We start from the raw sequence: 16,952 nt of genomic DNA on the forward strand, positions 1-16,952 counted from the left end.
AATTTGCATGTACAGTCTTCTAACAGTGAAGAGTTCTACCACTGAGCTAAGATGGTCTGCAAATGGACGAGCCTGTTACTCCCCATCTCTCCAAAGTAGTTTTCTTTCATGGTCCCAGCTGCAAGTTTGACTCTCAAATTGCTCTGCGGGCCTTCTTAATATTTCTTTTTGATATCAAGTGAAGCAATTGCTTTTCAGAATGTATGCCTTGTTATCAAGAGTGCTATTGTAGAGTGTGATGTGCTGCTTTCCTTATTGAGAAGTAAATTGCATTGTATGCTACTGAGCTTCTCCACTGCCATCTTTGTTAGACGGGCTGACATCAGATAGACTGGGTATAAATTTGGAGTCTTCAAAGTTCAAAATCAGTGGATAATTTTTTTCTAATCCATGCTTTCCTTTTTTTTTAGGATAAAGATGACAATGCACTGAGGGAGCTGTTACTAGGCAACGTGGAGAAGTCGCTCAAAATGGCCATTTACAACACCAAAACTCAAGCAGTTCGCGAAGTTAGTGCAACACCCAGTAACCTCTGGGGAGGACAGGGGCTGCTTGGAGTCAGCATTCGGTTCTGCAGCTTTGAAGGAGCAAATGAAAATGTTTGGCACATCCTGGTATGTACAATATCATCCTGAGCATGGTTACCAGGCTGTGTTAATGCATCTAGCTGCTAACTCTGAGCTGGTAATATCATTCTACCCAAAATGTTGTAGTGGTTTCCTTGGGGTTCTAGAGGGAATAAAATCTACATGAGAATGTAGTTAATATGCTCAGCAGGTGAGTCTACAACATACATTTGCCATGTAGCCTCTAATCTCCAAAGCTATTAAAATTTTGCTTATTCAAATTTTAAAATTTTACAAGGGTGCTCTCTATGCATTGCTGTCAATTCAGAGTCCACCTCAGTGAAGAAATGGTTAGTGAGCAGAACCGACTAAAAGAAATCTCAGGCATCCAACAGGGATGGAGAAAGAAGCTCTCTAAGTTATTTCTGACCAACAGGGCTCTAGGTGCCTGCATTGCATCCTATAGTTAAAGGAAAACCTATGGCACAAGTCAGTTGTTTAGTACAGTTGATGGAAGATACTACAAATTGCTTTTATATCTTAGTGCTACTTTAACTAGGCATTTCAAAGAGCCTGAAGGTAACTTACTAACTTCAGCCCAACCTTAGCATTTAATACAATAGTTCAAGTTGTGTAAGCAAGATTTTAGCCTACTGTTGAAGACACAAGTTGCATGCTACATGGAGTTGTCAGCAGCTTGTCAAGACCAAAACTTGGGTGTAGTATATGTAACTCTCGCTTCAGCTAGCAGCTTAATATAGGGGATGATAACTCCCCGGCCTGGCCAAACTTAAGAAATCTCGTTTGGGTGGATGCTGCACGATGTGTCCCCTGTTACAAATCGGTACCATGAAATAACAAACAGTACACAATATGCAATTAAATGATTGAGCTTTATAATTCTTAATTTGTGACTTATAAAAAAAAAAAGAAAAGAAAAGGGGTCCATTCTCATGGAGCAGTCTAATGCACAATGTTGGAGCTCACTGCTAAGGCCGTTCATCCACCATTGACCTCCTCTGACTGTCGCTGACCTTTGGCGCCTCACTCCAAGTCCACTTCGTCCGAGGTCTACTAGCTCTCTCCATTCGCGTCTTCTCTCCTCGTCTCTCCCTGGCAAGAGACCGTGAGTTCTTGGCTCCCAGACACACAAGAAAGAACAACTTCCCACTCATTGGCTAGCTTGCCCCATTATCTCTAGTCATAACCCAAATATTGCTGCTACAGAGAAACCATTCCCTCAGCAGTGGAACATTACAGAGAAGCCATTACATTCACAGTGAAACCTTACAGCGTGTTACATATAATTAATGAGAAATAATAGGTTCAGCCAAGCTGGTAGTAATGGTGACAAAGCATTGGCTGACCAGTCCATAAGAATGCAGTTTAGAGTAGTGTCATTTGTAGTTGCATTTTGTAGGTGACTGAATAACTGATGGCAAAGACTGAAATGTTGTATTTGATGAGAAGATGCCCCATTGGTACATCATTATGTTTTCAGAATGTAGTGGGACATAAATTTGATCCAGAAATGCCTGAGATTGTCTTTCTGTCTGCATAATCTTGCAGAGAAGATGTATTCTCTCTCCAGTCAGCTGTTGTGAGAAGTAATTGGGAGATTTTGCAAGATTTTGCAGTTATTGCCCTCATCTCAATCAACCTTCAATATATCCTTGCCCTTCAACTTGTTTCTTTGGGCCATCTTGTCATCTCACGTTGGAAAGAGGCCTTAACATTAAAGCTGTAATGCTGCTTTTATATGTTGCACTATGATTTATTGTGGCAGGGCACCCAACTTCTGTTTGAGGTTTACTTTTCCTTTGTAAAGCATAGAATAATGCTCTTATCGTGAGAGGAAATGAGGCATCTTGGACCCAAGTGAAGGCGATAAGTGAATCTGCAGACTAGGACTGAACTTATGATAAGGAATGAGGGAGTGTAAGTTAGAGGATAAATTCAGTGGCACATCAAGATCACAAAGGTTAGGGGTGCTGGAGAATGGAAAGCAGAAAAAAGTCTGCATTTGTTTTTTTTACAATTATTGTCCATTGTGCTGCTGGTGTTCAGGGCAGCAATAATGGTCCTCCATCTCTGTATCTCTGTCCTTGGCTATTGCTGTTTCTGTAACAATTTTGTTTTACCAGTCAGGGTTGTTGGCCCTGAGCTGAACCCCTGAACCTGGAGGACTGGTGGACCACTCTTAGTCTAGCCTCCTGAAGAGATAAGATCGCCATGCATTCATTTTCAATGCCAGAGAAGTTAACAGGCAGTGATAAGCACATTATGCATTAAAATAATGCTTGGAGTGGAAAGGGCAAAACTTAAGTGGAACTTGTTCATGTCTGCTGTGCAAATAGGCCAAGTTTGTGCCAATTAATGGTAAGGTAGCCTAAGCTGAGGCTGTTTATTTTATTAGTGAAACAGTGCAAAGTAGGCCCTTTCAGCTGTGTCGCCCCAACAACTCCTGACAACCCCAATTTAACCCTAACCTAGTCACAGGACAATTTACAATGACCAGTTAATCTACCCGGTACTTCATTGGACTGTGGGAGAAAACCGGAGCACCTGGGGAAAACTCACACATTCCACCTTCTCACCCCCCTCCCCACCTTCCTATTCTGGCATCTCTCTTCCCCCCCCCACTTCTTTTCAAGTCCTGATGAAGGGTCTGGGCCCAAAATGTTGACAGTTTATTCCTCTCCATAGATGCTGCCTGACCTGCTGAGTTCCTCCAGCATTAGTGTGTGTGTATGTGTTAGTTGTTCTGGATTTCCAGCATCGGCAGAATCTCTTGCATTAGTAATATCACAATTCTGTTTGGAATTGATATTTGCTGTCCCATGTGTGATTTCTTGGCTTGCTAAGTTCCCCTGTTAGTACGACTGGGTAATCTATTTTTTGTTTTTGCCTTGAAGTAGTCTCCCTGGTGTAGCACCAGCAATTGTTTCTGCAAAAAATCCTTCAAATCCATCGGAAAGATGAGTAAGCATCTGTGTGCAAGCTCCAACATCCCCAGTGTGAAGAACTAATAACTTCTGGGGAGACTACATATAGTACAGTATTTGTATATTTGTTATCAGACTCCTGAAATGGACACTGTAACAGAAGGGAACTGCCAGATGAAAAGAGGATTAATTCAAGGATGTTCTTGAAGGATTGGGGTTTGTGGGGGCAGGGAGAAGGAGAAATGCAGTACATCTTGGGAATCATTAGTCTATGGCTGCTCAAGTGAGCTAGTGTTGAGAACTTGGACTCACGGCACTGAGAGCACACAGAAGCTCCCCAGAATAAAGAGGAAGGAGTACACCACCTCCCAAGCTACTTATTTGTCCATCTCCTTGAACACTTTCTGCCCCATTTGTGGAAGAGTGTTGTTCCAGCCTCCATCAGTCACCTCAGGACCCACCAAACCAGAGTTGGAGCAAGTCCTCCTCAACCCTGCGGCATTGCCTAAGGAGAAGGATGGAAGCCAAAATGTTTCTCGCTTAAATATATTGTAGCTTCTTTACTCATGTTGACAATGTAAGGAGCTATGAAATACAGAGCTAAACATCCTTATTGTGATCCTGAGACAGCCAAAACTAGGTTTTGTAATTGGTTTTACTGGAGAGGGAAATACTGTCTAGAATTCTTGTTTCAGATGGGAAGTTTACATGTATGGAGGCTTAGTGGCCACTTTTATGTATGTGAAGTGAATATCTGGGCAGGGAATCGAGTGGGAACAATTGGCTCTTTCTTTTTAAAGAAAAATAAATGGCCATGAGTTTGGCTATAATATTTTCAACATTTGGGTGGGGATTTGTAACAGTTACTCTGTGTGTTTGTATCTGTGCTCATCTATTGTTTAAATCTTGCAGGAAGTGGAGCCCAATTCCCCTGCTGCATTAGCTGGTCTGAGGCCATACACAGACTACATTATTGGAGCTGAAGCCATACTCAGTGAGGTGACTGCAAATTGCTGCTTTTTCCTCCTTGGAGGGAGTTATTAAATCTGTATGTGAATATAAGAAACAGAAGCAAGAGTAAGCCATTCAGCCCCTCAGACTTGCTCTACCATTGAACAGAATGTAGCTGAACGTTCACCTCAATGCCACTTTCCTGTAATAACCCCAGTCCTGTAAAGTCCTTAATATCTAAAGATACATTCATTGTTCTCTAATGTACTTGGTAATTAAGCCTCCCCAGCCCTCTTGTTAGAAAGTTTCAAAGAGACTCAACCCTGTGAGTGAAGAAGTTTCTTTTCTCCTTGTCCAGAATGGCTGATTCAGTATTTTGAGACTGTGACCCTGGTTCAAGATGCCCCAACCTAGGAAACATTCTTGCATTTTCTCTGTCAGGCCTTATGAGAATTTTGTTTCATTGAGATAGCTTCTTATTCTTTTGAACGCAACAAATATGTTTATATGATGAACATGCCATCTCGGGAGGCAATTTAGTTAACTTTGTGCTTTTTCACAAATATATCCTTAGGAGGTAAAATTAGGTTCATCCATAATATTCCAGATGTAGTCCCACCAAGGTCTAATGTAGTTTGAGTAAAACTTGTGTAGTCTTTTATTTGGGTCATTTTGCAATAAGGCCCACCATACCTTCTCAAAGCAACACATACAAAATGCAGGAGGAACTCAGCAGACCAGGCAGCATCTATGGAAAAGAGTACAGTTGCTATTACGGGCCGAGTTGACTACTCTTTTCCAGAGATGCTGCCTGGCCTGCTGAGATCCTCCAGCTGAGTGTGAGTGTGTGAGTTTGGATTTCCAGCATCTGCAGATTTTCTCCTGTTTGTGATTTGGAATACCAACATACCTTCTGCCTTCCTAATTGCTTGCTGTAGCAGCACGATAACTTTCAGTGATCTGTGTGCGAGGACATCCGGGTTCCTCTGAGCACCAGTACCTCTCAATCTCTTACTTTTCTATTACTTTTTGACCAAAAGTATGATTTGACTTTTTTCTATATTATGTTTTTAGTCATATCCTTGCTCATTAGTTTAGCCTGCCTATATCCACCCTAAAGCATTTCTGCATTCTCCTTGTAGGCCACAGGCCCTGTTTTCTCTGCTATATAGCTCTATGACACTATTGATGTCAGGCTAACTAGTCTATGGTTTGTTTTCCTTCTGTCCTTTCTTGTCTGAGGAAAACCATCTATCTGTAATTATCAAGAAGAGTTAAAGATGACATCATGAGCACTTTCCTTTGATCTGATATAGCCAAGACAGCAATATTTTATTAAAAATGGACCAGGAGTATGAAATTCTGCAAGATGATAGTCAATGCATCCACCATCTCCACAACCTGCATCCTAAGGTTTTGAAGGTAGTTGCTCTCGCGTTTTGGGGATTTATTGTTTTTCATTTTGACTAATCCATTACTTTCACTATTACCATTTTTTTCTCATTGATGCTAATTTCTTTTGTGCTCATTTACTGTAGATGTGTAATCCTCCACTATTTCTGACTGATTTTCTGTATATTTTCTATCACTTTCCATTTCTTCGTCCCTCACCCTGAAAATAGTTTCTTCTGTCTCATCCTGTTGGGGAAAGCATGTTAATCTTTACCTTTTGGTATATCTATCGCAGCTCCTGCAGTTTGTTTTGTACTTCTTGCTGGTCTGCCCTTGTGTTCTGATTTCCCTTTCCTAATCAAAGTCTTGCTTCCTTTGGATTCTGAAGCTTTTGCAAGTTTACTGCTGTTTTGGCATCATTATATCAAAAGGGAAAAGCTCATAATGTTATATTTAACTTTCCTCATAGATCTCTTTGCTTTTTATTTGTTTTTGGAGTGATTAACTTGAATGTCAGTTCTAGATTTCTTGTATCTAATTTTCACCTCATGCCTTCATAGTTGCTTTATATGCTGGTTTGTGATTTGAGTAAACACTTTCAATTGTTTTATGTAATGATCACTGAGGCCTAAATATCCATTAAGTTCCTTCATATGATGCAATACTACATCTTGATGCAGCCTCTTCCACTCTTCTGCAAAATGTTGATTTTTTTTTTAGGATTCTGACTTTCCAGGAATGTTTTCCACATTATTGCTGCCAGTCTGATTTTTTTTTTTCCGTGTGTGTGTGTGTATATTTTTTATATATACATACACACACATACACACACACATATACAGGATTAAAGTAACATGCCCCTCTAATTTCCTGATTTGTACCCAACTCTACGGTCCCACTGCTGTTTGGGGTCCTGTGTACAACTCCCACCAGAGTCCCCTGCCCCTCACAGTTTCTTAGCTCTACCAAAACCAACTACTATTTGATTTTTCTGAGCTAAGATCCTTAAAAGCAGTAGAGTTATCCCATTCGTTAATATCATGGCTTTATGCATTTTCCATTTATCCTTTCTCCTCTAAAAGCAAAGTATGATGTATTTAATTCCTAATCTAAATCATCTTGCAGCCTCATCTCTCTAGCAGTAATTAATTTGGGCCTATTTATTGGTTTTTATGTGTGGCATTAATTCACCTACCTTGTCACAAATATTGTTTATGTTCAAATAAACAGTTTTGTCTATAACCTTTTCTGCATTTGTCCTGAACCCACCCCACCCTGTCCTCTCTCATCCATCATCTACAGGCCTAGTTATTCAACTTGTCAAGCCACAAGTCCTAGCCTGATTCAAGAGAAGCCTGTCTTGACAGAACAGTTTCCTCTTTCCCCACTACTGGTGCCAGCCGTGTGAACTGAAACTCACTTCTCATGCCAGTCTCATGCCACTTACTACTAGATTTGCCTTGTGCTAATTTGTACGTGGCTCATGTAGTAATCCAGTGATTTATCATTTTTCTAGTTCTGCTATCTTTATATTTTCCTCAGGAGAACCACTTTATTTATCCTTTCTATGTCACTGGTTCTCCACCTAACAGTACTATTCCTTATTACTGATATTATCTTCTTCACTCCCTCAATTTGAATGGCTTCCTGCTCCACAGTGCTGTGATCATTTTGCTCATTATCCCAGCAGTCACCACTTTCATTCACACAGGCTGCAAGAACCTCAAACCTGTTGAACATATTTAAGCTTGAGGTTCCTGCAGCACTACATTCTGTTTCCCAATGCTTTTTTTAACTGCATTTCACATACTGAAATATAACCATGCATTTCTTGTTAAGATTGTCAGAAAAAGCATTTAAGTCATGGAAACAGATTTGCAAGGCAGTTACTCAGTACACCTACTGAGAACTCTAAGGATCATGGAGTATCTCAATTATTGTTCAATATCTGAAGCTACAGTAGCATTAACCAATGCTGCTTAATGGTTTTGTAGATGTATATGTTGGCTGATATGACAATTATTGAAGAACAGAATTAAAATTAAAAGTTCGGTAAGATGTGCATCTTGTATTGCTATCTCAATGACTGATATTTAAATGCACATCATTGCAACCTTGTGTTGTATGTAGCTTTAATTTTCACATGTATTATGACCACACAGCAGGGAGGGAAGTCGCAAACTGGAGGTGATTAGTGTAGTTACATAGTGTCTATTTCTTTCTTCCTTAGTTTGCCGCAATTGCATTTATTTTGCCAGGTTAAGTGGAATCATGGCTGTTAATTCTCATGTGGGGAAGCTGTGATTTGTTTGTTCCTCTGGTGATTTAACTGTGCACAAACCTGTGTGACCCCAAGTAGGCTCACTATACCTGATTGTTGAAATCCTTTTGTTTTGAGCATGAAATAAGTTGCTTTGTATTCTTTGCAAAAAGTGAGGCGGGGTGGTGTGGGAAAGAAACAAGTATTTTTTTTGTGTCTTAACTGTTGGTGACTAGATTGGGGAAGAGGAACAAATCAGAGTACTAATGCTGTATTTTGTTCTTTCAGTCTGAAGATTTGTTCTCTTTGATTGAATCTCACAATGGAAAGCCACTAAAGATCTACGTGTACAACAATGACACAGATAACTGTAGGGAGGTGATTATCACACCAAACAGTGCATGGGGTGGAGAGGGCAGGTATGGTGTGGTCAGATTTACCTTTTTGTTAAGCCTCCTGTACAATTTGTCAGAGTGGTTTGTGTTCAAATTTAGAATGTCTGTCTTATAGTATGGTGATCAGTTATAATGTTAAATAGGGTATGAAGTCTGTTGGTATTAATTCATCAGCTTTACTAAGTAGGTTATGTGGACCTCTATAATATTGAATTATATGATTTTCAAAATTTCATGTAATTTTTGTCTTTGCCAGTTAATATTTTTTGTTTCTTAAACAAAAAATGTGCTGAAGCCAAATTGTGTGATGAAACATGCTTAGTGGATGTAAATATTCTAGGTCTACTAAATCTGGCATGATTAAGCATTGCAGCTTCTTCACCACCCCATGATCCTATTGTCCCACTGAAATGATGTCTTTGGTAATCAAGATGATACCTTGGTTCCATCTGGGTGTTATGGGGGTGGGGGGGGAGGTAGGGCACAACCTTGGGGAAAATTCAACACTTGAGAAGTGTCCAAGTGGTTCCAAAAGATGAGTAACCATGAAATGTACTGGCCATTAACTTACCTCATAAAATGCTTGGAAGCTTACTACAATTTGATGCAATTAGGACCCTCAGTAATTCTGTTTTAAATCATCCATGTGCTGATCTACAATTATACCCATCAACCTGCAACATGACCAGTACAGCACCTTGTTTTATAATGAGGGTTTTTTCATATTGAAATATAATTGGATTTTCATAGGTCCTGCCCTTAGTGAATTAGTCATGTTTAGGTTGACATTACCTGTGGCTGTCCTAGAACCACATGCTGGTAATCAGTGGCCTATGTGCACAACCAAACCAGCTTTAGGAGTAGCTTACAGCTATTTGTATTGGTCAGTGCAAACCTGTGACATAGTGAAGCACATGTTGTATATTGATCAATTCTGAGCTGGACTGTCTACAGTGTTGGAAGTAGTTTTTCAATTGTTTTGAAACAAAAAAACAGGTCTGGGCATTAGCAAAATAAACACAAAGTTACCCATTGTCTGATCCCAACCACGAGCTTAGATGTAAAAGGATGTGTTTTCAATACCTTTTTGCTTGGGACTGAAGTCTCTCAGTTTGATGAGCCCAAGATGAATATCCTTTATTGAGTGTATGGCCTCTGCAAGAGGTTCAAAGCTGGGGGAACATGAGGCCCAGATTAAGGATCTTGACCCAAAATATCAACTGTCCAACACCCTTTTTCTTCTCTTCTCTTCTCCCCCCCCCACCCCCAGATCTCCCCCCAGATTCTGCCTGACCTGCTGAGTTTTTCCACAGTCTTGTTCATTGCTTCATATTCCAGCATCTGCAGTCTCTTGTGTCTCCTGTACAGGGGATCCCCATGCTGCGGAAGAGCTGACTTGCAGACATATAACTACGCAAATTCTCCCATAAATTTTAAAAGAATTTTTCAAGATGGGAAAGTTCGTTACAGAAATGTAAACATCTTCAGGACTTGAATTGCTATATGGAATAAGATATAGGAGCAGAATTAGGCCATTCAGCCCATGTAGTTTGCTCTGCTATTCCATCATGGCTGATCCCGGATCCCACTCAACCCCATACATCTGAATCTTGCCATATCCTTTGATGTCCTGACCAATCACAAAACTATCAACTTCTGCTTTAAATATACCCACAGATTTGGCCTCCACCGTGGTCTGTGGCAGAGCAATTCACAAATTCACTGCTCTCCAGCTTAAAAAAAATTCTTCCTTACCTCCATTGTAAAAGGTCATCTCAAAGTTTTGAGGCTGTGCCCTCTAGTTCTGGATACATCCACCAGAGGAAGCATCTTCTCCACATCCACCTGATGTGAGACCCCCACACATTCTTCTAAATTACAGTGAGTACAGGCCCAAAGCTGCCAAACACTCCTTGTATGTTAACTCCTTCATTCCCAGAATCATCCTCATGAACCTCCTCTGGACTCTCTCCAATGACAACACATCCTTTCTGAAATATGAGACCCAAAACTGTTGACAATACTCAAAGTGTGGCCTGACTAGTGTCTTATAAAGGCTCAGCATTATCTCCTTGTTTTTATATTCTATTCCCCTTGAAATAAATGCCAACATGCATTGGCCGCCTTTACCACAGACTTGACCTGTAAATTAACCTTCTGGGAGTCTTGCATGAGGACGCCTAAGTCCCTTTGCACCTCTGATGTTTGAATTTTTTCATCATTTAGATGATAATCTGCACTATTGTTCCTTTTACCAAAATGCATTATCATACATTTCCCAACCCTGTATTCCATCTGCCACTTTTTGCCCATTCTTCCAATTTGTCCAAGCCCTTCTGCAATCACATTGATTCCTCAGCACTACCTACCTTCATATCATCTGCAAACTTTGCCACAAAGCCATCAATTACATTATCCAAATCATTGACAAACAATGTGAAAAGTAATGGTCCCAATACTGACCCCTGAGGAATAGTATGGGAGATGATGTAATTCCCTTCTTCTCTCTCCCCCACCAACCACCCCTCCAGTAACCAAACAGATACATCATCTTTAAGAACACAGCTGCCAGTTCACTGAGAGACTGCCTAAGATTTGCTTTGGAAACTGACCACTTGTAAAATGCTTCTATCAAACAATGTAATGATATTTGATACTTTAAGGCCATTGATGTGGGGCATACTAATTCTGTACCATTGTAAACACAGTGGAGAAGACAAATGTGCATGTTAATCAAAACCATTGTAATTGTTCATTGCTGATTTGTGGAAAGTTCAGTTTACATGCAGTTCTCAGGAACAGGACCCTTGTGTAACTCCAGGGACTGCCTATACTTTTTAGAAAGGATAACTCGGCTACTTGAAATTGATGCAGAGTGTAAAGCCTGAGGCGCGTGGTTTAATTGTTTGTACCTTTTTTTTTCTCTCTGGCCCCCCCCCCCCCCAGCTTGGGCTGTGGAATTGGCTATGGATACCTGCACCGGATACCAATCCGTAAGCAGCTAATAGAGCGGAAGGTAACTCCAGTTCTCCGAACTAGCTTGCCTGTGAGTCCCATGGTAAGTACTAGAAAACTTTAGTGACAGAGGTGTTGTGTTTATTTAATGTATAATCTCTCCAGCTACAAGCAAGCATAAACCTGGGTTGGTACCTTTGTGTGATTGTTTTTTTTCAGTTTAGCATTTTGGAACAATTCCTCACATGAGTTTTGCTCTAATCTAGCAATATGATTTACATTTGACAGAGGATTTAAACCAGTGCAGCTTGTCTTTTTTTGGTCTGTTGATTCCAGGGAATATTTAAAATGCATATCATTCAAAGAAAAGCATTTAGGTTTGACTCTTCCTTCAACCACTGCTACCCAGACAGTTCCATCAGTCACTTGTCCATCTGCAGCTTGTGGGATTTTACTATGCGCAAAAGAGCTGTCACATTCACTGTTGTAACCAACTGTGCACATTACTGCAATTCATTGTATGTGAAACTTTTTTAATAGGGGAAATGCCAAGTACTAGGAAATGAGTGGATTGTGTGGAGCAGTGGAAGGTGTTGCTGGATGTAGAGAAATACAACGTAATACGACTGTGGAAGGGGAGAATCAGCCAACATTACTAAATCTAACTTTTTATTATTGTGTAACCAGGCCAGTATCAGATTGGTGCTTGTGTGCAGTTGACCCAACAGCAACCACACATTGAAAGTGGTATTTGAGAATTGTGCATGAAAGGCACATTCTACATTTTTTCCCTGCCCTGAATAGTTCTTGAAATCATGGTCAGATTTGGTACTGTGAGTAATTGGTATTATTTAAATCGGTTTCAGAAAGTCTCGGCTAGTTTTGTAGTATATACTTGATTGTTTTACAACATTTGAGGGATGGTGTATCCTGAAATTGGTCACAGGTTGCTCCGTCATGCATATAGCTAGGGTACTTTAAAACTTGAAGTGACCCACTCTTCATTTGTTGATCCTAGACAGTTGAAAGTTGGCAGTCTGTAACAAACAATCTGCTGAAGGAACAGTGGGTCGAGCAGCATTCGTAGGGGAGAAAAGGAATTGTTGAAGTTTCAGGTCAAAAGCCTGCATCAGGACTGAAACACTAATAATTCCTTAGTAGCATACAGCTTGCAAGGCTCCTGTTTATCTATTGACTTTCTCTGATGGTACAGGAAGGTATTCCTATTGCTTGTAAAGGGGAAGCTTGCCATATGTACCTGGAGGCATATGACAAGATAGGCAGAACTCAGCATGGATTCCTTAAAGGAAAATCCTGCCTGACAAACCTATTACAATTTTTTGAGGAAATTACCAGTAGGCTAGACAAGGGAGATGCAGTGGATGTTGTATATTTGGATTTTCAGAAGGCCTTTGACAAGGTGCCACACATGAGGCTGCTTAACAAGATAAGAGCCCGTGGAATTATAGGGAAGTTACATACGTGGATAGAGCGTTGGCTGATTGGCAGGAAACAGAGAGTGGGAATAAAGGGATCCTATTCTGGTTGGCTGCTGGTTACCAGTGGTGTTCCACAGGGATCAGTGTTGGGGCCGCTTCTTTTTACATTGTACAACAACGATTCGGATTATGGAATAGATGGCTTTGTGGTTGTTTGCTGACGATACGAAGATAGATGGAGGGGCCGGTAGTGCTGAGGAAACGGAGAGTCTGCAGAGAGACTTGGATAGATTGGAAGAATGGGCAGAGAAGTGGCAAATGAAGTACAATGTTGGAAAGTGTATGGTTATGCACTTTGGCAGAAAAAATAGACGAGCAGACTATTATTTAAATGGAGAAAGAATTCAAAGTTCTGAGGTGCAACGGGACTTGGGAGTCCTTGTACAGGATTCCCTTAAAGTTAACCTCCAGGTTGAGTCGGTAGTGAAGAAGGCAAATGCAATGTTGCCATTCATTTCTAGAGGAATAGTATAGGAGCAGGGATGTGATGTTGAGGCTCTATAAGGCGCTGGTGAGACCTCACTTGGAGTACTGTGGGCAGTTTTGGTCTCCTTATTTAAGAAAGGATGTGCTGACGTTGGAGAGGGTACAGAGAAGATTCACTAGAATGATCCCGGGAATGAGAGGGTTAACATATGAGGAACGTTCGTCCGCTGTTGGACTGTATTCCTTGGAGTTTAGAAGAATGAGGGGAGACCTCATAGAAACATTTCGAATGTTAAAAGGCATGGACAGAGTGGATGTGGCAAAGTTGTTTCCCATGATGGGGGAGTCTAGTACGAGAGGGCATGACTTAAGGATTGAAGGGCACCCTTTCAGAACAGAAATGCGAAAAAAAATTTTTAGTCAGAGGATGGTGAATCTATGGAATTTGTTGCCACGGGCAGCAGTGGAGGCCAAGTCATTGGGTGTATTTAAGGCAGAGATTGATAGGTATCTGAGTAGCCAGGGCATCAAAGGTTATGGTGAGAAGGTGGGGCAGTGGGACTAAATAGGATAAAATGGATCAGCTCATGATAAAATGGCGGAGCAGACTCAATGGGCCGAATGGCCTACTTCTGCTCCTTTGTCTTATGGTCTTATGTCAGAGAACATACAGTGAAGGTCTAAGAAAGGAAATGAGAAGCAATTGCCTATCTGTTGAGGTATTAATATTAATGAAAGTTCAAAGATCTTTTATTGAAATGCCAATAGAGATAAATTATGAAATGGAGAACTTTTAGTGGAGCTTAGCTGAGGTGCTAAATAAGTACTGAATTTGGGTATTTGCCAAAGCTATGATAAATGAGATTTTTTTTTTGGATAAGATATGGAAAATAGAGAACATACAGAAGGCTGTTGGAACCTGAGTGGCAAAGTAAGTCTGTAGCAAGTAAGGATGTATATTACCATCAGAATCTTCCAAACCAATTGAAGGGTTGAGTGCTAATGTTTGGTGGAGGGGGGGCCCTGGAGAAAATGCTGCCCCAAAAAGGGGTGAAGGATAAACGTGGAGCTGCTGTCTGGCAGTTCCAGTGACCTGGGTCATACCTGAGCTGTTGCATGTTTTTCTTCAGGTGTACCAGATTCCTTCCACATCCTGAGCCGTGCGGGTTCATAGTCAGCTGCTAAGTTGCCTCGAATGGGTAGGTGAACAGTAGGAGTTGATGGACATTTTTTTTTCTCCTCCAGTCCTGATGAAGGGTCTTGGCTCGCAACGTCGACTATACTTTTTTTTTCCACAGATGCTGCCTGGACTGCTGAGTTCCTCCATCATTTTGTGGTGTGCTGTTTGTTATGCTTGATTACTGCCAATTTTTAAATTTGAAGATAACATGAAACTTGGAAAATGTAGTAAACTGTAAGGAAGATAATGGTCTTCAAAAGGATATCCAACGAGCTGGTGGAATGGGTTGGCAGGGTAAATCTGAATTTCAAAGTAGAAAGCATTATGTTTTGACAAGATGAAAAATGACCTCACAAAATGGTACAATTTTAAAGAAGGATGTTTGTGTACATAATCTTAAGGATTGTAGGGTAGGCTAACAAAGTAGTTATCAACGCAATCTGAATAACTTTAATGATCTTTATAAAAGTTATTCTCAGCCTATATAAAATATGCAGCTTGATCTGGGGTAAAATATTGGAACAGATTTTGCTGGACCTAGTCAGACAATTTGCTCTGTATGTAGCAAAACTGGGGACAATCATTGTGACTGACTGCTGCATTGAGTTCTGTGGTGGCATCTGACTTTTCAAGTCCTGGACTGAAAACATCTCCACAGAAGTCCATGATTTCCATGGGAATAGCTAAATATGGGTCATTCCCTCTGGAACTGCCAACCTTGGCCAGGAATATTTAGTCCAGAGTGTCCGATATGTGGCAGCATGCTTTTGGAACAGTGTGAAAGCTTTGAAGAGGGTACAGAAAATATTTAAACTGTTAAATCTTTTCTGGAATGAAGAACAGTGGGTACCTAGAGAACTTGGTGAAGCTGCTGTTCTTCAGAACACACTAAGGAGATTTGAGATACTGAAAATTACTCATGGTTTGGATAGCTTCACTTTAGTTTCAGTGGTTGAAGGATGATAATGCCAGGGGATAGGTCCAAGGTCATTGGCAAAGAACCAGCAGCAAAATGAGCAACATGAATTGATGGAATATGAAGAGCAGCATGGAACCAATTGGATTGCTCTCAAAAAATCTGGGACAGACTTGGTGGGCCAGATGAACTTTACTAGTACTGTACCATTGTATGATTGTGCATTTTATTAAGTAACCTGCGCTCAAATTGGTGCCAAAGCGCAAAATAGAATGCTCTGCACAGTGGGCAAGTAACAGTTCTGCAGTGAATTAGGACCACGGTGTTGATTATGGCAGCAAGTTTTAAGCAGAGCCAGGTCTTCCATGATTTATGCTGTCTAAATATGATATTGTGGTTTTTATAGCTGCTCCTATTCAGTGTTAGTTTTTTATGTAGTCTGATGTTGTGTGTGAAATCCACAGAAGTTGAGTATTAATTGATTATTATTTAAGACACCAAAAAATCCCAGGGAATACATGTGAGCGTTGGAAGCCATTCTGCCCGGAGCAAAATGTGCGTACTTGTTCTTCCTCTCGTGTGCCGTGTTGGTGATGACACATTTAGGGTTAAGTTCTAAAGTTTCTTTTCTTTGTAGGTTCCTCTTTCAGCTCCAAGTGCTCCTGCAATGAATAACATGCCCTCAGGTCTACCAAAGGAGCTGAGTGATCTCAGGCTGAAAACAGCATCTACTTCAGTCCCAGGCACATTCTCACCAGGTACTGGTAGAAATACTTTAATGGTGCAATTACATCAAGTACTTCTCAACATGATTTCTGGAGTGCCAGCTCTTGCACCCTGTGCTGTTGAAATCATCTGTTTTAAATAACAGGGAGATTTCGGCAGTACTCTTATCATGGGTACAAGCACTGCCAATAATGTGGGAAGATCTTACTCCACTCCTGCATATTCCTATAATCTTTTCAGTTTCTTAATCAGTCCACTGTAGCTGCAGTAAGTTCTAGCCTGAAGCAACTGCCAAGGCACTTTGAAAATTGGCTCTCAGACACAGAACTTCCATCAACCAAAAGAATAAGTGCATGAAAATGTACCCACCAAGCTTCTCACCATCCTGACTTTTGGAAACGCATCCTAATTGAGTCAAAATCCTGGAACTTTCACCTTGAGAGCACTGTGGTACCAGCTTCATGACACAATGATAATGGTTCAAGAAGGCAGCTAACCACCACTCAGACAATTAAGGATGACTGTTGGAACAAAAATAAGTTATTCAGATTCTTAAGCCTGTTCTGGCATTTGACTTTTGATGACTGCTCTGTATCAACTCCATTAACCTGCTTTGGTTATGTAACCCTTACTACCCAAAAATAATCCTTCAGTTCCCATTTGAAATTGTTCCCTTGCTGAGGTTGCTTTTTGGGGGAGCAAGTTCCAAGATTTCTACACCTGTGTGGAAAGATGCTTCCT

General features: G+C 40.7%; 1 protein-coding gene across 3 annotated transcripts in view; it reads left to right on the plus strand.

Annotated features, from left to right (window-relative positions):
• Nucleotides 1–16,952, plus strand: part of LOC134340298 (Golgi reassembly-stacking protein 2-like) — a 62,755-nt gene that overhangs the window by 19,389 nt on the left and 26,414 nt on the right. For 2 of the 3 annotated variants that reach the window (XR_010016516.1, XM_063037362.1), the window contains exons 3-7: nt 411–614; nt 4,424–4,510; nt 8,403–8,533; nt 11,456–11,567; nt 16,123–16,243. Coding sequence is in view for 2 of the 3 variants with exons in the window: in XM_063037362.1 (XP_062893432.1) it covers nt 411–614; nt 4,424–4,510; nt 8,403–8,533; nt 11,456–11,567; nt 16,123–16,243 (655 nt within the window). In the remaining variant the exon portion in view is untranslated. The remainder of the gene's footprint in view (nt 1–410; nt 615–4,423; nt 4,511–8,402; nt 8,534–11,455; nt 11,568–16,122; nt 16,244–16,952) is intronic. The other variant, XM_063037364.1, reaches the window with a different exon arrangement.

The sequence above is a fragment of the Mobula hypostoma genome, chromosome X1, assembly GCF_963921235.1.
Source record: "Mobula hypostoma chromosome X1, sMobHyp1.1, whole genome shotgun sequence".
In the NCBI taxonomy this organism is placed as follows: domain Eukaryota; kingdom Metazoa; phylum Chordata; class Chondrichthyes; order Myliobatiformes; family Myliobatidae; genus Mobula; species Mobula hypostoma.